Source organism: Tachysurus vachellii, chromosome 15 (assembly GCF_030014155.1).
Source record: "Tachysurus vachellii isolate PV-2020 chromosome 15, HZAU_Pvac_v1, whole genome shotgun sequence".
NCBI classification, from domain to species: domain Eukaryota; kingdom Metazoa; phylum Chordata; class Actinopteri; order Siluriformes; family Bagridae; genus Tachysurus; species Tachysurus vachellii.
The window spans coordinates 11,738,109-11,762,764 of NC_083474.1; the positions used below are offsets into that span (position 1 = coordinate 11,738,109).

Genomic DNA, 24,656 nt, shown 5'->3' on the forward strand with positions numbered 1-24,656 from the left:
ATGTGTTGTACAGCTGAAAAGATGCTGGCACACAGAGAGCAGGAAATATCTCACCAGGCTACATATTTACAGCTTGGGGAAAAAAACACTAAACCCTCTACATTCCTATCAAGCAGCAATGGAAATGTGGTTCAAAGTGCAAACTGTTTCACTTTACAAACTACTTAATATTTAAGAAAAATCAGCCCTTAACAGGCTGGAGTCACATGCATTTTGCTGAATCAGTAGAAGGTGTGAGGACTGGGCAGAACCGCTGATTAGCAGTAATGCCATATGCTCAGTTGACAAAGTCCTTTAAAGCAGAGATGCTGCATGGGACCACAGAGTCTCTCCAGAGCTGGTCCTGCAGCCGGACTTCACCCACAGAGCTGTACAACTCTGTCTAACAGCCAAGGGTGGATCGTGTTACCCCGCAAGAGGCAGGGGTAAAGCCATGTGCTTCAAAAGAACCAAAATGCAGAGGAAACAGCAGTGAAAACCATCACGAACCATCAGAAACCATGAACAGGAGTGGAGAGGTGAGCGCTCGGACTCTCGTACCCACTGTGCCCCTGCATGTGCCATGCGATCATTAACAGGGTTTAATATATAAATACTCCAGTGACTCCAGCAACCAGGCACTGCAGCAAACTTGATGCTAAATTTAGAACATTTTCCATGCGGTGGCAAAGTCACAGAGCGTCGAAAGCAGTGTGAGGCACCGCCATCAGCAGCACTGGACACCTCTCAGTATTTCAGGTCACTCAGCCTCCGGTCAGAAAACACACAGCACACGAAGAAGGGAACTGGGGAGTGGTTATGGGGAAGAATGGTAATGTAAGGGAGAACATGGAACAGTTCACTCATTAGCAAGTGGCCCAGCAAGAGAGAAGAGGAAAAGAAAAGTTCACTCCGGTCAGCTTTGTCCTTTTGTGCCCTATGAGATGCTGCTTTCCTAACAGCGTTTATTAGCCTGAAAGAGAAAAGTGATGAGAAGGGCAAAAGGGTCAAGCACAGGAGGAGGCAACTGATACACTTCATTTAACGACACTCCAAAGTCAGCTCAGGATCTATCAACCATGACTTTATAGCAATGAAAGTGTGTGTGCGAAATTGAGAGAGAATATTAGCCAGAGATTGAGAAACGTGCATAATTCATACAGCTGTTACCAGAGATGATTTTGCACATCTTAAGAGACAGCGATCAGAGTCATAATCTAAAACGAGCCCCAGTGGAGACCTTAGCGGGCAAGTTCCTCCGAAGATTCAGCGCTGAGGCCTTTCCTCTGTCAAAGCACGTTTTTCTCCAATTGACGCTCCTCCTCTCCTCCTCTCCCCGCAGCCTGTGGCCTCCTCCCACCGGACACTAGGAGATGCAGGCCATGCCAAAGCAGCAGCAACAGAGCAGGCACTTTCCTAAAATAATAATTAACCGGGCAAAAAAAATCCCCCAGAGCTACCCTCATACTCAATTATTCTTGGTCTCTTTGCACTTTCCCCCCATTCAGTACCAAAATAACACGGCATCCATATTTCAAAGTGAAGTTGTGGAAATGATTACGTCAAGAAGTCCAGCAGATCCATTAACTCGCCTTCACCTGCCAGGCACAGTGACGATGAAAAGAGCAACAGTTTGGCAGCTGGCATTAAGACACGCCATCTTCATCAAGCAAACTCCAGCTAAACCTTTTTGACATCACTGATTCGATATTTTCCCACCCCTCCACTGGCATGAATACTATATTATTCTTCATGATACGCTACTCCGAGACCCATGGGCTGCCATTGTACGTTCTGCCAGCGTCGCATCTAAACAAATACAATGATGCCTTTCATCTATTCAGACTAATGCTTGTGCTATGCGTAATGGATAAAGTAGTAAGGATTCTCAAGTTGTTCATTGCTTCTGGAAATGATCTATTTCAGAGACATCTGATATGCTGTTACCCTTGGCAATCATATCATAAACAGGAGGGTAAATAACACCCGCTCTGCCACAAAGAATCTGAGCACACTTTCCTGATAGGAACACTAACAGCCAAAAATAACCTAGTTTCCCTTTCCCGCAGTCATCATTATTGGAGAGACTGCAGAGCTGAGAATGCACACCATTATGCAGTGACAGTCCCACACATGGTAAATGGAAAGGCAACAACACAACAAATAATGCACTAATATGGCCTTTCTGCTCCACATGATTGTCAAAGACAGAGAGCCATGCTGTAATATATACAGAGGTAAACAATATTCCGGGGCATGTGGCAGGCAACTGGAGAAATAAAACAAATAAGAAAGCTTTGCTACTATTTTGATTAGCCTTCTGCTTGGTTAATGGTCAAACTAATGAACTAACAAGACCAGGACAAGCCATGATCTATTCTTAGACAGCTTTTTCACTCCCATCTGACTTTCTGCCGAAGCTCTTTAAAAGTTTCTGAACTGGAAAGAAGCGACCAAAGTAAGGGGCTCTCTTAGATTCGATTCCTCGCTAATTAGTGCTGCTTGCTGCTCAGTACATGGTAATGGAATCCAGGGGATTCATCGACTGGATGCACTGTGTTTAAGGTGTGCAAATTACCCAGGTTTCCTGTTACCACGGACAGACCGAGTGCTCACTGAGGCTCGGAACTCGGAGCAGCGCGACGAGCCAGAAAGGCACTGCACCGGATCGGGGTCATGTACGATGAAACGGAAAACTGTACAAGCACTGAGCTAAAATGTTGCACACAAGCCGACAAGTTGTTGAAAGAGTAACCGGGTCTTAATCTCTTTTATACACATTTTTCATTTCCCTTTTCTCTCTTTAACAATTCAAAAGGGCTATGGGCTGTAATAGGCTTGGGTATTGATTTCATTCCCTCACTGGAATAGAGAAAAACTAGACGGTTAGGATATAGATTTTGAGTTAATAATGAATTTAGAGGGCAATCATACAAAAAAAAAAAAAAAAAAGAAAGAAATGAAAAAGAAAATACTGATGAAAAATTGCTTCTGTTCTTTCACACTGTCAGGAGGGCAGGTCATCTGTTCACACAAACCATCTTCGTTTATTGACACATCACAGAATGCACCAGCAGATGCAGTCTGGGGCCAACGTATCACCTCCACAGAGCTTTAATCTTGCCTGGTGACCTGACAGAGGCAGTAGGTCTGGCTTTAGGCCCTTTGAAGCTCAGAGCTCCATTAGCAATCACGGCTAAGCCAGAACCCTGCTGCACGTCCACTCTCCTCTCAAACACTAAATAAGGGTGGGTTGAAACACGGATGTCTCCCGTCTGAGAGCTGCTCCATCTCAGGTAACTTCAAGGGCGTGATTCGGGCTTTGATGCGCGGCATGGCGATGGCTTACACTACCAAAAAAAAACAAGGGTGTTGCTTACTAAAACAACAGGAGCAACAAACTCTGTGAAGCTTCTCGCGGCGCACCTGTGGACGGTTCACTGCTTCTCCTTTATCTTTTCCTGCTGCAGCTGCTGCTGTTGGATCACATGTCCTCCTGATGCTCCCTCCCTTCGCTTTTCTCCAGAAAATTCAGGGAGCCTTAACCAAATGTTTTTTAGCAAAACAACAATTCCCAATTTGCATGAAGTAGCAGGCTGTTTATTCAACAAATTGCACTGTTACTCCAAAGTCATTGTAAAGTTTACAAAGACGCTCGAGAGTTTCTTGATATCTACATCACACACGTCGTCAGACGGTCACAGTCATCTTGGCGGAGCAGCATCTGTGTCTGGAAAGAGGCCGTCTAGTTCTCTACGTGCTGCTGCACATGTTTGGGAGAAGCCATGCACAGTACAATGGTCAAGTGACAGCGAGGTAAACAAACAGGGTCATCTAATGTTTACACCCTGCTGAGTCAAATTCATATTCCTCAGACATGATCTTCATATTAATATCACGATGACAAGCAGTGAGCTCTATCCAACAAGGACAGATTACTACACACACACACATCTCTCTGACACTCCAGTGACCAAGACAGTTGTCTCAAACTTTCATATTGCCATTTAGAAGAACAATAAATAAAAGTTATACTAAATACTTCAATCATTTCTTTCATAAATCTGACCAGCAGCTGCTCAGTTATTATAATGACCTAAACCTTCAGCATAGAAACATACAGTCCAACTGCTACATCAGTCCCCTTACCTGGCACTGCTCTTCCTCTCTGTTTAACATGACTGCAGCAAAGTTGCATTCAATAAATTCTGTGCCAAACGTCCTGCTGCATCTTCCTAGCTAAAAAAAAAAGGCGAATGGCGAGCACGGCACCGGAGGGCGGCCGCACAAGTCTGCACTCCATTTCAGGCTTCATGAGTCCACCTGCCAGTCTGCACCAACCACAACATCCAGTCACCCGGACAAGCTGTTCAACTCCTCGCTTATATTGAATACCGCATGTCTTAGAGCGTATAACACTCTATCAAATCAATGGCCTGTGTTTGATGAGAAAATCAAGTAGTGGGCTTATGTCTTGCCACTTGAACGATTAACAGTGCACTTTAGATGTTTGCAAATGAAAAAGAAGAACTCGTGCCAAGCACAGAGTTGATTTGATTTTATTACGATGAGCTAGTTCTCTTTAAACATCTAGGAAATCTACCAGACAGTCATTGTACTTGATGTGTATAAAGTCATATTGTTCTTGATCAAATCAAAGTTCCACCAACAATCTGTTTTTGTACACTTAGCTAGAAAGCTGCAGTCTGGATTGGATTGTGTACTAACACATCTACATAAGTGTCCTGACATGAACTAGTTTGTGATGCAGTAGATTTCACAGTTATTTTACGATCGTTGTGGCCAGAGATCCTTAATTTTGCTGCAGATATTTTGCGCTTTTTTTCTTCCCCGGTGAAATTGCAAGTGTAGAATTCCTTTTTTAAACTCCTTTCAGTGTAACCACATCTGTAATTACTTTCTGTGATCGCTCTACTCATGTTCATTGCACATGAATCGAAGAAGACTTTGGCTGAATGGAACAAATCTGCAGAAAATTTGGAGTAATTCTGAAAAATCGCAAGCTCCTCCGAATATGGCTGAGCGTGCTTGAGTTTGCTTTACTTTTCTGCGTATGAAAAATTGTGAAATCCTGAAGGGGCTGGCAAACATGGGAAACCATAATTATGACCTCTGTGACTCAGTGAGAACATAGAGCCATAGCTTTCAATGTCAGTTTAATTGACTCTTCAAATTATTTTTCATTCATTCATTCATTCATTCATCTTCTACTGCTTATCCGAACTACCTCGGGTCACGGGGAGCCTGTGCCTATCTCAGGCGTCATCGGGCATCAAGGCAGGATACACCCTGGACGGAGTGCCAACCCATCGCAGGGCACACACACACTCTCATTCTTCAAATTATTTCATGTCTGCTATATATTGGTTGTGATTATTGACAAAAAATGGAAAAACATGTCCAGGTTTAGTTTAATGACTTTTAATGACGGCACCTTGATGTGAGTTGAGCTTAGGAAGATCTGCAGCTCACGGTCTTTGGATGTGTAAGTAACCAAATCCAGTGGATTTATTCTAAGATACAGAGACTTGCCAGATACTGTACACTGGTTTAGAGATTATTTCATAAATGAATTTAATTGTAGGGAAGCATAGATCTTAGAACATCTCCAGATCACTGTCAGTGTGTCCTTGAGCTAGGCACTTAACTCTGTTTTGTTCCATAAGTGTAGCAGATTTTCCCCAACAGCACGCTAAAACAGATCAGTGGCAGCCCGGCAGCTCGATAGCACTACAGTGTATAAACTGAGGAAGCAGTACACTGCATGTCGCTTACACGAGAACGATCTTGTTCTTACAGGCAGAGCCAGTAATCTCTAACACAATTTTACCAGGAATGATTGAAATGCACATTGATTGGTGCAGCTTAGAGCGCTGCTTCAACACCAGTGATCGACAGCCTAGGAGTGAGCAGTAGTATTCCACCGGTAAATCCTATGACTTGAGGTAATATCATGGCAATATACTGTAAGTAAATAAAACTGACAAATTACTGAATAAGTCATGAGCTGACACTGGCAGCATTCACATTCCCTCTCTGTCTCCCTCTCCTTCTCCTTATCCCTCTCTCCCAGCTTCCAGACTGCCTCAGGTATCTCAGGTTTTTTTTTGTTGTTTCTTCTATTTCTATATTTATTTTGTTGATGAATCCGTGACAAAGTAATAGGCAAATGAGAGTGCGTAATGTAACGCGTAAACATAGGCTGTAAATCTTGCCCCCAGCTGCTGTGCAGAGGTAGCACTGCTGTTAGGGAATCACACCAAACGCTGTCTATTTGTTATTATGCAAAGCTAAATGAACTGACAGAGAAAATCGAAATGCATTCCAACCTAATGATAATGGAGTCGCCGTGTACAACAGGGCCACAATTCCTCATTTTACTACCCCGCATTTGCATTTTACTTAACGTGAAAAATGTTTCGGTGCTGCGGAGGAAAATAAATTTGAAGAGCTGTGCGGACGACTTGCTGATTAGCCGCTGCTAGACAAACCTGGCCCTTGACAAGGACAAATTAAATAACAACCTTAAAATATGCAAAATAGAATCATGAAAGTAAGATAGTCTAATTAAAATGGTCCATTTTCTCCATCAGGGGCTCGCTAAGGCTTTAAACACCGCCTTAGAGCAAAGTGCAAAATGGCCTGAAATTCTCTTTAAAAGGCTGAAATCGAGTGAATCAGATCAAAAAAATGGGGCAAGAATGCACTTCCTAAGAGACCCACATCTTTTATATCTCGGTTAGAAATGGACAGTTTCGTGTTGTTGGCGACTTAAGTTCAAATGTTACGCCGTTCTTTCATTCTAAGCAGTGATTTCTCAGATCTCTTCTGATCTATGTGTAAAAAAAAAATTATTAATTATTTCATTAATATTGTTTGATAAGATATTTATTTATTTGAAATAAATCCAACACATTATGTTTAATTATTCATCTAAAATGGCCTGCCATAGTTTGAGTGTATTTACAAAGAAAACGTTTCAGTATGACATTTGCACCATCTTTATACTGAAGATACTGCGCAACAAAATATATATGTATATATATATATATATATATATATATATATATATATATATATATATATATATATATATATATATATATTGTGTCTATACTACTGTATATATATAGTGTGTGTCAGTGTGTGAAAGTGTGTTTGTGTGTGTGTGTCAGTGTGTGTGTGTCTGTGTGTGAGAGTGTGTGTGTGTGTGTGTGTGTGTGTGTTTATAATACATATTTATATATTTTAAAGTCAGACGTGCATGTAAGAGTACAGTCCAGTGCCCAGTGCACACCTCACTGTCCAAATAGAGCATAATGTCTGTAATTACGCTTCGAGTGCCGATGCACATGATTGTGGTATTAACTCTTCGCTAAATGCTCGGAGCTCATCTCTGAACACAAGGCTGACTGTGGGAATGTATTTTTTTACCTCCTGCCCTGTGTTCCTCTGTGAGCTGAAGCGAGGTGTGTTGGTTTAAAAGCTGGCCATGAGTGTGCTTGTTTGTTTAAGCTGCAGATTATGCAGCTGATAAAGCCTGGCTCACAGCAGAGAGACGACAGGAGAAGAGAGAAGGAGAAAGCCTGCTGCGATCCCAGTTCACAGCCCACTGTCCACTAAACACCGTTCAGCCAATCACCAGCACATAAGCCTTCACACTCCCTCTCCCAGTCTGCTGGAACCAGAGAGACCAGGCCTGCACTCACAATGAGGGATTTAGAGTCCTGCTGCTGGGCCAAAACGTGAAAAACCTAGATTTCATTAATCCCTAGAGCTAGTGGAAAAAAAGCGAACCTGATAGATTCCACACTAGAAGGTTGTAGGATGCCTTGAGCTTTGCTCTCATCACTTATTTCTGTGTGTGAAAACAGCACAGTGCTTCAAGTGCATCACCTGCCCCTTCTTTTGCTCTGTGCGCCCTATTGGTCACACATGGATCTCCATATAAAGCTAACACGGAGGAAATGTGTGAGCAGTTTGCACAAGGTGCTACTGCCAGTAATGTTGATCTGTGAATAAAAGCATCAAGGAACTGAGAGGAGTCTGACAATGCGAGGTCAAGCACAGGGTTTTTTTAGCTTTACTTTCTTGCAGCTTTTACATAACAGGCATTTAATACACATAATAAGCTCTTAAGTGAAGTAATGAATATGTTCTATAAATTAATAACACATCTGATATAATTAGTTAATAATTAGTTTGCTAATAAATGAAAACTCAGTAAGTCTCCACAATATGTCTCTAGACTTGAATTCAAATAAGTGAATAATAAAGTATTTGTATAACACTCATCACCGGCTCTGTTCTGCACACAGACAACAAAAATAAATCACCTTCATGTCATCTTTATCAATGTGATGTAGACTAGACTTCTATATCTTAATAGTCTGTATTTGTAACAGGAAACCCAGGTTTAATCCAGGCTTGTCACAATATGTGTTAGTATCATTAATTCATTTTTATCTTGACCATAGATGATTCTGCTATTACTAAAGAGATGGACGCTCTTTAGCATTTTATTCATTAGATTTTCATATTAATCGAGCTCTGATCAGTGAACAAGTAAACAAATCCAATATTTCCTGTTCTGATTGCAAGAAGCCTGGTGAGGAAGGAAATGGATTAAAAAAAGAGTACATAGAATTTCAATGCTTCCCACTATCAGATCTATATAACGTCTAAGACGCTGAAACAATATCTGTCGATTTGCGGTCTATCCACTGCGCATATTCGAGTTGTAATCGACCAAAAGGATCTAATGATGTGGTTTAATAGAATCATGCAGGTTACTGTACGAGTTGGATGGCGAGCTGGTTTCTCACAGTCTTGATCTCAGGAGCGTGGCATAAGCAGTACACAGTGTATTTAGGATGCAGAGCATTTTATTCCAGAATGACAAAATAAAAGAGTTTTAGAAAATGATGAACACACCCAAAAGGCTTGATACCATGTAAATATTTGAAGCAGTCATACCAGCATTATTAATGCAAACAATGAAAGTGACATGGACCCAAAATGCACTCTTGTGTATTCAGTCTTAGCTTTGGAATCATCATTAGCCTGAATGAGCTGAAACCAGTCTAAGCCCAGACTATAAGGCAATTATTTGCCAGCACCCTTGTTTATATAGTATTGTTCAGTGTGAATTCAGTGTGTACAGTATCACAACACCAAGCCTGGAACATTGACAGAATTTGGAGGATGCCCTTAACCAGAGCAACTTACATTTATCTCATTTATACACGCGAGCAGTTAAAGGTTAAGGGTCTTGCTCAAGAGGCCAAGCAGTGGACACGAGCTGGGGGTAGGATTTGAACTCACCACTTTGTTATCACTAGATTTTATCTGGTGATAACAAAGCCAACTCTTTATTTGGGACTATACACTATATGACCAAACATATGTATGATACCTAGAGTTGCAAAATTCCGGGAATTTTCAAGGCTGGAAACTTTCCATGGGAATTAACGGGAATATATGGGAATTTTATGGGAATATATGGAAATAAACTGGGAATTTTAAAAAAATGCAGAGTTGCCTATAACAAGGAACTTAAATGTAGTTAAAAAAAATTTGCAGCATAATTTTGTTTAAAACAACAAGATTTAATGCAATTTAAGTTGATTTTGTACCCTGCATTCCTCGGTCACTTGCACACAGCACACTGCTTTGTGGAGGGCCATTGAGGTCACACCCTCTGCGTGTACTTGCATTATTCCATAACATGCACAGTAACACAGGGTCATTTAACTAGTTGCTTATTAGCATGAATATTAATAGAATATTGGCTATTTATTAGTACTTATTAAGCACATATGGTACCTTATTCTACATTCTTAATGGTACCCAATATCTAAACTTAATAACTACCATACTAACTCTTAATAAGCAGTAAATTAGGAGTGTTACCACATTCACAGATAATTTGATGACCCCCCCACACACACTCACTCCCCCTGAAATAAAAAAGAAATCCTCCATATATCATTTATGTGGGGATTCACCTCCATTTTCCAGGCCTTGACTACCACAGAAGCAGAGACCTAATAAGCTTGAGAAAAAATGCTTCATTTTACATTTTGATTGGGACTTTTTTAGAAGGGTAAGGGTGGGGGATGCTTTCATTTTACAGCAATCATATGGAAATATGTTTATTACAATTATTAAGTTTACTTTTGTGTTACTTAATGAAAGAATCAGTTAAAGCTCTACTTACAATTAAATCAGTCAAGACATAATTTTTAAAATTTGTATTACCTTGCATGCATGTCTGCTTATGACCAAACAAAATGTTTACTTATGTTTGTATATGATATAGTTTATATACATTTCCCTATATTTCCAAATAATTCCCATAAATTACTGTAAATTCCCATACATTTCCATAAATTCCCGTAAAAGTTTCCAATTTTGAATATTCCCAAAATTCTCCAGATTAAGTTCCCGTGGAAAGTTTCCGGAAATTTACCGGAGATTTACCGGAAACTTTTCAAATTTATCCCAAAAGTGTTCAGTGTGGTTGAGGTCAGAGCTCTGTGCTGACCTCTTGAGCTCTTCCACTCCAACCTCGGTGCACCAAGTTTTAAAGGACCTTGAAACCTTTATGCACTGTGGTCATAGTCACGCTGGTACAGGTTTGGGCCCTGTTTAGTTTCAGGGCCAAATATGGGTGTGATGGCAGTATAGCGTATCTACACTCTGAACTTAAATTTAAAAGCACTTCCACAAAGGCTATAAAGATAATGTAATACTTGCCAAAAAAAAAGCCCTGAACCATAAAGATAACACATTGCAGTGATATTTTCTAAGGTGCTTAGTCATAGATTACAACTCATTCTCAAGCTTCTGGAAATAGCCATATACTGCTAAACTACTGACAGGCCACATCAACCACCACAGCTACAGTATATTGTACTCTTAGTTAGTTTATCACTCTACAATAATCTTTCCCTTCTGCCCCCTAGCTGCCAACAGCCCATGCCGCTTTATAACCACAGGCGGGCCAAATTAATGGCAAGATCATTTATAAAGCTGTGGTCTTTCACTGTTAATTACTTTGTATAATTTCTGCTCCAATATTCATCAACTGCCTCTTTTGATAGACATAGCGGTATTAAAACCCCAGTATGTAATTCTATGATCTGCACAGCAGTGTATATAATGAGCAATAAATCAACTTTCATTTACTGTCTATTGCGAGCTATTAATCTTTGCTGTGTTACTCAGAGTGTAACACTGAGGCCAGCTGTCTCTCTGCACAGTGCGCTCACAAACAACATCAACACTTCCATATCTTTCATGGATATGAATTCAGTCGTCAACACGACTCAAAGCGAGTCAATGGTGCCAATCAAAAGTTCAAGGCTAGGTATCTGTCTTTTTCCCTGTGTGGCACTTTTTTTTTCTTTCCCCAGTAAACTTTCTCTTCACGCCTTCTCCTCTGAGCAGGACTGTGATCTCTCGCCGTGTTCTCAGATGACTCGTAAGAACAGGTTCGACTGAACTCGAGTGTCTGATAGTCAGAACATCATCTTCACACCTGAGTGTTTGGAGCTGGAATTTAGTGAGACGAGAAAGAGCAGTGTAGGGCAACTGAGGTATGGATTTGGGGGGGTGTTGGGGGGGCTATGAGAGCTGAGAAAACAAAACAAAACCACACTGAAAGTTGTGTAGAAAGAAAGGCGAGAAAAGGAAGAGGAGGGATTTCATTTAATAGCAGAATGCCTATGCGTGTTTTAAATATATAGTCAAGAAGATTCATTTTTTCTATTTTGTGGTTTAATACATATTTGCTACAATTTACTGATCTTCCTAGAAAGACCTGAGAGATTTCACATTGTTCAATGTTGTTTTCTTCACCGTTTAGTATTATTCATACGTACTGAATACAGTATACACCAGTGTGATGTTGAATTCTCAGATGTGTCGTGTAAATCTTTCTCCCTGTAATGCCAGCAGCTTCAATATCACACTGTTATATTAACGTTTGATAATACATTAATCGTTCCTAATACATTATCGTTCCTCTAATAACAGCTAAGTCATATAGACCAATATATTGGACACTCCACATAAGACTACTAACAACAGAATTTATGAATGTGCTGTAATATAATCGTTTTGTATCAGGACACATCACATCACCTCATTGCTCCTCATTTCCTATAACATTCTATCCCAGCTATCCCTTTTCTAACAATCACAACTGTTTTTCTCCACCGGTTAGTTCTGAATTTTTGTAAGAATACCATGCCTTATTTATTTGTTTGCCTTCTTCAAAAGAGTAAAGGACTCTAAACTAGAATACATGCTGCAACATTTCAAAAGACTAACTGCATACTAAAGCTTCCCCATGGCATAGGCTTATACGTTTCTGTTACGAAAGTCGTATCTTTTAACTAACGCAAGCTGAAAACAGCGGGCTATGCCGAGACCGGTTGGGTCCATGTTAGAAGCATGTGCAGAAAGCCTCGACTCCCCAAGGTCAGCTCAAGAAACATCAAAACCTCCACTGAGGCAGCTGTGGAAACAAGCGCTGCACTACAGTCACCAATCAACAAACAAACGCTCCCTGAGCGGCCTGCAGACCTCGGATGCTCGCTGTGGGAGCGCGGGACTCAGGAGTGGGCACAAACATCAGAATCATCACAACCGTCTCTGATGAACCCTCTGAAGTTCAGCGAGCGATGTATAGCCCTTGTTTGTTACACTCAACACTCTATGATGAACTATTTAAAACAGCGCAGTGTAATAGGTATTAAGTCTAGGTCATTAAAGTGGTTTTCTGATTCAGCCATTTATCAAGCTACATTTGTCCCTTAACATACAATGATAATGAAGAAGAGTGTTTTTCTGAGGAGAGCAAAGCATGCTTTAACCTAACCCCCAACTATTAGTCCCAAATCAATCTTCCCTGAAGGCCACAGTCATGTCTGTGGAAGGGATAAATTGCTGCTATCAAATAGACATTTACATCTGAGCAATGTAGTGAGCGGGAACATTATATCTGCATTCCCATCCACTATCTCGCACTCCGTAAGACATTTATCCTCATAACCTTCCCATTATACACCATGCGCTGACCATCAACTGCCGTCTGAACAGCACAACTTCTCTAGAAAAGTGTTCCATCGCTGCAATGCTAGCTTTCCAAATGGTCACTTTAACATCATGATGTGATTCCCTTAATGATGGTGCTATTTAAGGTGTCATCTAAGCCTCTGCCAAAAAGTCAATATGTATTCAATCTGAGCTTTAATATCATTTGTAAATGCTGAAACCCTCAGTGAGGACCAGATGATCACTGAAAACGAATAGGGCTAAAACAGATCCTGGGTTGTTACAAGTATTAGCTGCACTCCACATATAGATGTACTCCAAGTTTATTCCCACCCTGGGAGTAGTGCTGTACCTGCGAGTTTAGTAACTTAGCAACTGAGGTCATGTGACCACTAACTATGACCTACAGGGATTATAACACTGTATACCTCGGAGTATATGGTGCCGTCAGGGAAGTCTTCAATCCATGTCCTTTCCAATCCCTCACACTCTGCTGCTGAATTTCTAACTTATATTGTGCTCTCAGTAGATGTGGGGTATGTCTTTCCCCATTCAGTAAAAAGCCCTCTGCGTTAGGGCTGCTCCTGAAGAACTTAAAGAAGTGCTTTGGTCAGATCAAGCTAAACAGACATCATAAGGCTTACAGGCTTTAAAAAGAGAGAGGAAAAGACTGCTGCACAACACACATCCAATGGAAAACTACACTCCCAGCTTAAATCTGCAAAATGCTTTAAAAAAAAAATCCTCATGATTTAATAGTCTTTTAGTGCTGAGTTCCCGCTGACCGGGTTCCTTTAGAGTCACAGGCGAGGTCAATCAGAGCTGGGTCTCCAACTGAAGTGAGGAACACAAGGTCACGCACATTGCTTTGAGCCCTCACTGTACCCTTTGCATCCTACAGCTTCATTAGAACCCTGCTATGCACACTCACACCTCCTCATGATTGATAATTAAAATTTGATGTAGAGACAGACAGCCCAGTGTGTTAGGTGGAACCCTTTCATTCATAATGGATTGGCAATCATTCTGCTGGTTATCATGAACTGGAAGCGGAACTCATGGTTGAATCCAGTGCACTGGTTAATCAGTGTAACAGATCTAGGGCTTGGGATGGAGGAGATCCGGTCTAACAGCCAGATATCATGAGCAGGTAGGTAAAATATCCAGAAGTCACATATAATATATATATATATATGGCATGGTATGGTGACTAATCCCTAATGTCACATTTTGTTCTTATTTGTTTTACTACACTATTTTTGAGACATAACAGAAACCATACTCAATGTACTATACTTACTTTCTTACCTAGGTACCAAAAGTACCAAACTGTGGAGCAGTTGTGGAGCTAGAACTAGTGCAGATCCTTAAAAAACAATAAGCTTAAAGCTTTCTACCACCACAGCAATCTTCAATAATATGTCAATTCGGTGAAAACCCCAGCTTTGGAATTTGCTTGAATGTCATGATGTTAAATTCTGAGTAAAATATTCAGATACTGAGCTCATCTGATGTTGCTACTGTTGTTGATATTAATGTTATGTTTACCATTATAAACAAACTGACATCATTATAAACCATTATAAACAAGTGATCTATTATGCATGAGATTATTATGAGTAACAGACATAGATACACAAAGGTGACAAATGAAAAAAAAAAAACTAACTAAAGTGGAAGATGGGCCAACAAGAGCCATCTTTCAATCTTCCCTACTGTAGATTCTACAAGTTCTCTGTAACTGTACTGCAGAATTTAAAACCCCATTCCTTCAAATGATATTCTCTCAGTAGATGTTTTGATGATGGAGGAAGAGAGCACAATCTTACCCGTCACGCAAAAAACCTCAGACTGGTGTTTCACTGGGGTGAGATCTGGTGACTCTAAAGGCCATATGTCCAAGGCCATATATTTATATCATTTTCATTCCCATCAATCCATTCCATTCATTTGTTACCCTTTACTGTACTCAGTTAGGGTACAGCGAGATGTTACTATTCATTAGAAACGATAGTGTGCCATACCACTGGTGGAAAAAAAACATTATAAATGTATTAAAGTATTAAAGTCTTACAGTCGGTTTCTTTTTTCACATCCAGATAAAAAAAAAATTGTCTCAGGAGAAAGACAGAGACTTGAGAGTGACTTGAGTTGAGAGAGGTTCATCTATATCGCAGTGGCAGCAATCCTGAGAGCAAACGGAGCCAGAATTAAAATTGCAAACCAGTGAGAGGTGCAGCACTGAGAACCTTAATGCTGAAGTTCAGTGCAGGACAGCTGGCACAACATAGTCCCAGATATTTCCACAAACTTATAATATCACTAAATATTCATTTTAGAGCCTGATCAAGTGGTATATTGTGAGTATTTCGCGTATGTGGAAAGACCCTCTAAGCTGCTTTGGTTGCTTTGCATTTATGTTTGTTTAAGTCTTTAAGCTCTAAGTTCTCTTCTGTCATATCAAATATTATAAACTGAATTTCCGCTGGTGCTTATTAGCAGGCAACATGCAAATGAACACTAACCTAAGTGGAACAAGCCAATTACTTCAGTGTTTCACTTATCAATTTGAAGGAGGAAACCACCTGCTTGCTTTAATCAATCAATTTCACTTTCAGCCTCACGTTGTACTAGATGGCTAGATAGCTAATAAATTAAACAGTGGCAAAGTAGAAAAATCACTATGTAGAAAGCATTTTAATAAGAATAATAAGTTCTCGAGACTCGCATATTGTAACCATAGCAACAGATGACGCAGTTTAAATTGATAAAGTTCTAAATGTAATGTGTCTCAACTGGCAGAATTAAAGCAACAATCCACTTTGCTAAAGTTAAATTCGTTGCTACATACGTTAGACCCAGGTGAATCCAGAGTCTTGGGAGTATTGGCTGAAAGAATGACAAACTAATGGGAAACCAGAACATTACAAAACGCCATGCAGGTACATATTAGCACTTGTGGAAATGTATTGTCAATAAATCACCTGCTAGAATGCTTTTGAGAGGTGGGAGGAAACCAGAGAACCCAGCGGGATCCCAAGCAGATTTGGGAGAACATGCAAAACCCTGAACAGACAGTAAGGAGGCAGTAACCGGAGCCGAGGACCGACCTGGAGAGCCTTGAGCTGTGAAGCACATCTAAGCACCACTATGCCAACATCAGCATGTGAATGTTGACAGAAATATAATTCTCGTAGCTAGATAGCTGGTGTGATTTAACACAAAGTCATGTCAGATCTGAATACACCACGAGTGGTTTATAACTTACAGTGCACACACCACATGAGACACTTTTTTATTTAGATCAGTCCACATTCCCTGTCCCTGTGAACAACTGATTCCTGCACCTAATAAATATGTGTAAACGCTATATTGCTTACATTGTATAGACTGGATAGTTTTTACAACCTTGGCTGTTTTTTTCCAAAGCTCAATTATGAGGGTTTTATGCTTAATTAACAGAATTATTATTGTAGTTAGACAGCACGCTGAGTGCAGTGTATTATCTGTCCTAGCTAGCTAAATGAGTTGCAGAAACATCTGGTTCCAAACCATAAACAATGGGCAAAGATGATATTCTGTCAGTCAAGACCTTGGACCATGTGCTGCTGTTTTGCAATAATAAGCTTTTCATTCATTCCTATTGGCTCAGACTGGCAGGAATTTGCTGCTAATCGGGTGTAAGCCATATGGCTGATATATAATCGCAGAATAGTTGCTACATGACAAAATGTGAGAGAACAATACTGCTGAAACACCTGTGACCCTGCCCATGTACTTCAGGGCGATTAATGGAGGCCAAATCCCTTAAAAAATAGGAGTTTGTTTTGCTTTGGCAGTGTTCGCTGCACAGGGAGAGAAGGTAAAGCAGGTCAGTTTACAGCTCTTTCATAAGCACTGTCCTTCCTGTTGGTTCAGCTGGATCAGCACTGTGATCACTCCTGGCCACCTCCCATCACTCACACTTAGCCTTACACACACTCCTATTGGGCCTGCAATGCTTTAATCTCTTCACAACTACCCACATTCACACACAAGCATGTGCACAACACTGAACACATTCACACCTTCGCACAAGTCTCCATACAGATGAGAGAGAGAGAGAGAGAGAGAGAGAGAGAGAGAGAGAGAGAGAGAGAGAGAGAGAGAGAAAACTGGTAGCTCTTTTGTTTGCAAATCCAGTTTATGTGCTGTTATTTCCAGCATTAAGGTGGCAGGCTAGGAAATGAAGGTAAGTGGTTTCACAGGGACTGTGGAGTGAAGCGAATGAAACAGATACTGAGGTAGTGATTGCACTGGTGCATGAGGTGCTGCCAGAGGAAGATCTGCAAGCTCACTGTTACATAACTGTGCAGCCACTGTTGACAAACTAAAGCATTTCAAACAAACAGTTACGAGCAAAGTGGTGAATGGGGGTTTAAGAAGGGGAGTTTCATTCAGCTCCTGACTGAGTATCATATTAAGCAGACTACAAACATTGCATATAAAGCAAATCAAGGGTAAATGAAAAAGCTTTAAGCAATGAAGATCGAAAGTACTTCCCTGTGATAGAGGACGGCTTAAAAAGAAAGCTTGACACTCTTTCAAACGCACACACACACACACACACATACACACGTCTGTCTCTCCCTGTCAGTAATCTCTCTCTTTCTCTGCACAAGAAAAACGACCTCTAAATTTAGCATCAGATTTATCATGCAGAAGCTGAGGCTCCAGCAAAGCCGGAGAGGGTGGGGGAAAACTGAGTGAAGGAGGCGTTTCCAACTAGGCGCTGTCTGTCCATCACGGGTCACACTCTCAGCCAATGAAATTTCAAACATGGTGCATGCACTGCAGACAGACGAAATATTTGTACCATCTCTGTCTGTCACCCGGGACAAAGCATTTGGGTGAAGAGAAAGTAAAAAGAGCTCCAGAGGAAGAAAAGAAGAGAAGAGTATATGCAGTGTATGAGGAAAAGGTCTGCTGATGCAGTGGAGAGAAGGACAACTAATAAACAAGTCTCTCTCTCTCTCTCTCTCTCTCTCTCTCACTCACTCTCTCTCTCTCTCTCTCTCTCTCACACACACACACAAACACACTTAGTCCATCTTCTGCCACACAGACAGTTACTTCGCTACACACTGCACACCTTACACACAAACACAGCTTACACACACACACACACCACATTACAAAGAGAGAAGCAGGGAAAAGGATGCCACATCTGACAAGTCAACACTGTCAGCACTCGTGAAAATGTTCTGTACAATATGTTCGTGAGTACTATATCCATATACTGTCACAGCAGAGCACAAAAACGGAATAAACGGAATGATATTTTACCGATATTTGAAAAATGAAAAACGTTATTTAAAAATTGGGGTAAGAATAAGTGGCTAACATTATAACCCTGATTCATTTAGTTGATTGTGATTTTTGCAATTATATTCCTCAATTATTCACCCAATTTAGGAGCAAAATCCATTCATTGAGCTTTATCAAGGTATCACTTTAAAGAAACGTAAAAATGATGTTCACAAACTCTGCTGTACTCATTCACTAATTTACTGCCACATTATTAATCCAGTGGTCTTTCATTTCAGCTTTATTACTGTTTTATTTTAATTTATTCCATTCATTCATGATTTATTCTTAAACAAAGATACTGTGCTATCGCTCACATTATTAGCAGAACAATTTAACAATTATAAAACAAACTGGCATTTGTTTGAAATCATGAGTCATAAACATGTAATAGTGTATAATAAGAATGTACTTAATTAAAATACGAGGTCCAAGAGTGAAAACAACTAATCAGCAAAGATGAGATCATTTTTAAAGGCAGATCCAAACCAAATGTAACAACCAGAGGCAATAAAACTATATGAAAAGGCAAAAACATCAGAATGCACCAAGCAGACGTGATCAGAGTGTGTGTGAGCAAAGCTACAAAACAATAAAATATGGTGACTTATGTAGGTGAAGATTTCAAAATTAAACGAAAGCGTATTAATATCTAACTAGAGAACCTGAAGGGAACATGTGCTAATGGTGAGAGAAAGAAAGGTAGACTGAGACAGATAAGTTGGAATGAGAGCGGGGGGAGAGAGAGAGAGAGAGAGAGAGAGAGAGGGGGAGAGAGAGAGAGAGAGAGAGAGAGAGAGAGAGAGAGTGTGAGTGAGTGAGGGAGTGGGTGGGTGGAGAACCCCAGCACTACTTGACTGTGTGTGAGACATGGCAGCTTACAGCAACTTTAAAGAGCATCTCAGTGCTGCAGCGCCTGCAGGGGTGGATATGGAGGCCTGTCTGCTCCTACAGGGAACTGCAACACACTTGGCAGCCTTCAGCTCTGGGAGAAACCCTAAATGAAAGCTCCCAGATGCTCCAAACTGAGTTTGTCACTGTGTAATAACTTGTCTTAGCTGCTGACGTGTTTGGATGAACAAATAATGCTTTCACGATCATGATGATGCAGCACAAAAGGTTGGCCAAACAGGTCATTTATTAAGCAAAAATGTTTGTGCGCATAATGAGCGGTTTGAAATGCATATTGATTTCATGTAGAATAAAATTGCTAGGTTAATGTTGACAATCTGTTTTATATGCAATGTGCAGTCCTAATCAATTTTGTACAAGCTCACAGCTAAAAAATACACAAAAGGGACTAAGATTATTGTTTTTAGGCGAAAAAGGAACATGTCAAGAGGCACAACAAAAGTGTTAGTGTTTTCCTTTTGCTTGATCGCTGGGCTAATGGCTCAGTGCGTGTCAGGGCTCCACACACTCCGTTTTTTGTCTTTTTGGATGTGGTACAGCACCAACCTGCAACACTGAATTTTACACAAAGAAACCTTTTTAGCTCGTCTTCTTCAGAGGAAAATGGAGACCTCAAAGCAACAATGTCTAGTTGATGTGCAGCCAACAACTGTAACGAATCCTGGAACACCAAACAGCATTGATTTTTCTTCCTGACCTTCCAACAAGATTGAAGTGAGGGTTACGGAGGAACAGCACGTCTCAGTGCACATTCTTATCAGAAGACCTCGGTGCAGTTAGGACTCGATATACAGCACCTTTACATGTTGGATTAATTTTCACCTCTCTCTTTCTCACAGCCAGGGCTGTTTTGGCTCTGCCTTAGACATGTTGCCACACTATCAGCAGGCCTCCATTAGATCCCTGTGCTTCTGCTGATCAAAACAAAAACAAACGCGCAAGAAGCCACATCCTAAGAAATACAGTAATTGAGTGTGTTTGAAAAGAAACAGGAGAAGGTGGTGGAGCTGGAAAACTGAGGAGGAAGGGGTGGGGTGGGGTGGGGGGTGTTGAAAAAGATCACTGAGTGTTGGAACCTAAATGGAGTTTTGTCAATGGCCATGTTGAGAGCACCTTGTTTTCTCGCTCTTCTGCATGCCTGTTCCCCTCATTAGTGTCACTCAATGATAGTTAGCGCTGGGTTAGCAAGAACGGCCACGAATTTTCCTCTATAGCTTCTGCTGCCAGTGTGAACACATCATCTCTGCTCCCTGACAAAACAAGCAGCGAGACAAAAGATGCCTCAAAAACAAAAGGGAAAAAAAAGAGACATCAGCCGTTGGAGCACAGCATTATGCTGTCTCACCTAACTCTAGAACCGAGATGGTCATTTTTGTGTTGCCATTTGTTGCTTAACTAATCCGAAAAGACGTAGGGTTTGATTTCCTCTGTCTTCTGTTTTACTGCTTGAGTAATTTGGCTAGCTAAGACAACAGAAGCACCAAAGAGACAGATCTGTCTTGTTATCATGGATGAACACATTCGTCGCACCCTGCTGCAAATCTCTCATCCCTGAGCAACTCAGGTTCTACACGATATTTAAACCAAGCTTCACAGACATCAAAGATGTGCGACGGATTAAGCGAAGGCCCTTTTATCAAATCTGCTTTTCTCAAACAGCAGAGAAACACATGCTGAAAATTTCCAGCTAGCAAAGAGGAGAAAATAGCTACATTGCCAAGCTGTCAGCACGAGGGGCAAAATGAAAGCAGCGTGCAGCGGTGACGCCAGAGAGGAACTGAGTCATGCCTGCGCGTAGATCTTAATTGGCATTGGATGGCAGCAGAGGGCCGTTTGGGGATGGGGCTGTTGGGTTGAGGGGGGGTTCTCCAAGCTGCCTCATTTCCTCAAGAGCCTGGGTCCTACTACTTCACAGTGGTATCTCATGGACTTCATTAAAAACTCAACCTGCAGTTTTCCTGCTCATCAGCAAGCCACTCCCTGAGCAACGTCTGCTGCTTTGTATCATAGGAGGTGCAAAATATTTTTTACTTAAAACGTACACAAGGCAGGGAGTGAGGCGGAGGATTAAAAAAACAGCACGGCGGACACATGCGTGGGATGGGAAAAAAATTAAATTGGGGAGGGAAAAGAAATGACACCACAGCAGGAGTAAACTCAATTCCCACCTCCCGTGGCAAATCCCAAGCCAGGCTGATGTCTCGGAGCTGAGGATGTAGCTCAGGGAGCAGAACAAGTGCAGGCATTGTTTTGACAGCTCTGGTGGTGGTAAATGCCAGGACATCTCTCCACTCAGGCTTGTTGTCTGTTGTGCTGCTTCTGAAACTGAAGGATCCTATCATGCTCTGTGCTGGATCTTTTAACTTCCTGTATTTTTTTGCCCCATTTCATTCTCCCTTCATGCACTTCAAGCATAGATTGCATTTTTGAAGAGAACGTCACTCATTAGGTTGATTATTGCCAGTGGCGTGGATTCGCTGGTGAAATAAAGTCGGTGAAACAGAGGGTGGCTGCTTGGAGCTTTCAATCGCAAACTCATTACACAGTGTCTAACAGTGTTTGGAACTGGTGTCAGCAAAATGACACAATAATCTTTTAAAGGCTGCAAAAGCAATGGCTGGGAGCCAGAAGTGCTAAGAACAAGCACAAAGGAGGGGTGAAAAGGGCAAGATCTCCTGCGGTCCGGAGAAAACAGAGGCCCAAATTCTAGCGAGGACAAAACTTCAGCTTTCTCAGCTAGCATACTAGCTTTCTATCAGCCCATAACTTTACTACACACTTACCCTATAACATGATTAAGAGATTACAGACTTTCCAGTACATGCAATTGAAAAAAGCTTTAAGAAGCACAAAATATAGTTTTTACCGTGTCCACACCGTAATGATCAGACACAAAGGGGACTAGACAATAGAGATGCTTTCACCAAAAGATAAAAGGAAAGAGCCAAGCTTAAAAAGAACTGAAGCGATGAAAAATTTGATCGACCTGGATTGATTCCACCTACAGGCTTGTTATAACAGCATGATAGCTTAATTAAAAAGAATACATAGCTTCGGGGTAATGACAGTTTTCTCTGAGGGAATATCAGATCTTCGTCTGCCCAATATCACTCCGAATATCAATTAAAATCTTGTCAGGACATGCAAAGATGTGTTATGCAAATGTGGTGTGAAAGACAAAAACATAAAAATAGCAATAACAAAAGCAGCAAAAGCCATCTCCAGTAACGTCTGCATTACACGCTGTTAAAAACGGTGATGGCAAAAACAAAAGCCCTATTCAGCCAGGACTCAACCGCTCAAATAATAATATTTGCATGCTTGCTCTGTGATAAAAAAATATGCCACAAACATTTCGCACCTTTACATTGATTGATAGAAATTAAAACCAGCCAGGTGAGTTTCTCGTGTTTATTTAACCACTAGCCCAGATGATGCAGCAATCGTGTCACTTGAGCATATACTGTATAAAGAAAAAAGTTTCAAGGCTACCTGTGTAAACCCAGTGTCATTTAAATGGAGCTAAAGGCACAGTCAGTGTTCATGCTTTCATTTGGGAAATAAAAAGCAGGCCAGCACTAGACAGACAAAACAGTGTGGCTATTTAGAGCTTTTCTATTTCGCTGCACTTGTTTATTTGCACATGCTTACACCCTTCATGCTATTGGACTGGAGGAGAATGCGGTACTGTATTCGCATCCTACATGCTCTTAGCCAGTTGTCCAGGCTCCTGAATCCCCTCATGATTGGATGAGAGGGTGTTAATGTATTTGCCTGGAATTTATCATTTACTAGATTTCCTGAGCACAAGGAATAGAAGAGATACGCGTGTGAAGTAGAAGAGCTGCTGGAACCTGGCGCTTTAGTACCCCATTCATCCTAAACCCACTCTAAGCCAAGAAGCAGCATTCGGCCTGGGGGCCTGCGGTCTGCGTTTGGACCAGCCTCGCTGGCATGGGAGCAAAAGAAACAGTGCGTCATTTCCCCTCCACTGGTTCCCCCACTTTGAACAGAATGGAAAAAGTTCTTTATTTCAATTAGCCAGCCAAGTGTGCTATGGACACCTGCCACCTAGCAAGCTCTCCTCACCGCCTCCTGCCCAGTTTGGAAAGATGCTGCCTTCCATACGCTGATCAACAACCAGTCTGTCTCACTAAAACCTCACACCAAACACAGTCTAAGAAAACCTGAAACTGCTCTCAGAGCAGGGACAGGAACAGCTCTCAAAAGGCTCAAGGCACAACCAGGAAGAAGCAATTCAGGTATAAAGGCCATGGCACGAATGCTCATCAAGCGGTAAAGTAGGGCACAGTGCACATGGCTAACATGTCTGCAACCTGAAGAAAATCGTCCCTGCCAGTATAATAAAGCCAGCAAAGGCAGCCAAACAATATAAATTGTCAATGCCAGTGGCAGTGTTCACCTTATCTAGGTCATAAAAATAACATCTCTTCTAATCATCTCCATTTTAAATAAGGACCACAGCATTTCAGGCATTTCTGTAAACTTTAGGTTCATGAGGGAAGGCGATTATTCCATTTACTCTCCTGGACAGAGCCTTTACTGTTGAGGCTCTGAGGTCAAATTGCTCATCATTAACCTCGGTTGTATCTATGTTGAAATCTAACTGTGCTGTAACCTCAAAAGACATAAACATTTGTTTTTTTTGGGGGGGGGTTTTGCCAATTACTGAGCACACACCAATTTCGACATATTTTACAGATGATCAGCAGATGACTAAGATCTCTTTTTATTTTTGTTCAGTTACAAAGAATATCCTCTTACCTTGGGTTGAGCACGTCTCGGGAAGGCAACTTTAGGGTCGATCTAAACAAAACAAGGACAGAAAATATTATAAGTAACATATACAATGTGCAAGAAAATTCAATAATATATTATATACTATATAATACAATGTGTACATGTTATAGCAGACCTGTCTGTATTTGTAACCACAATTAGCAAGCAATATACATGTGCAAATAACATCAGTTATCAGATGTCACATGTTAAACAAAAGCATCTTTAGAAATTAAGAGCTTCATGGACACAGCAGTGTGGGATCCGGGGGACAAGGCTGACATGGCAGAGTATGTATTGGTGAGTGCTGAAGAATCAGAAGAGGCATTGGATCAATACATCCACAACCTTGTTCCCTCTAGAGGGATTATCGTCATTATTGGTGACTCCTTCCTACACAGTTACCGTCTGAATAAAAGGCCTATGGACCAGCAGAGGTTTGAGGCATTTCTCTTCTCAAGAATCAATCGTGGAAGCTTATAAAACACACAATTGATCACTCCTACAGTAGCATGCACTGTGATACACATACCATA

The 24,656-nt window shown here is 41.1% G+C and overlaps 1 protein-coding gene across 12 annotated transcripts in view; it reads right to left on the minus strand.

Annotated features, from left to right (window-relative positions):
• The window catches only part of msi2b (musashi RNA-binding protein 2b), a 235,194-nt gene that overhangs the window by 204,971 nt on the left and 5,567 nt on the right, over positions 1–24,656 (minus strand). For all 12 annotated transcript variants that reach the window (XM_060887826.1, XM_060887830.1, XM_060887829.1 and 9 more), the window contains exon 5: positions 24,106–24,147. In XM_060887826.1, coding sequence (XP_060743809.1) covers positions 24,106–24,147 — 42 coding nt within the window. The remainder of the gene's footprint in view (positions 1–24,105; positions 24,148–24,656) is intronic.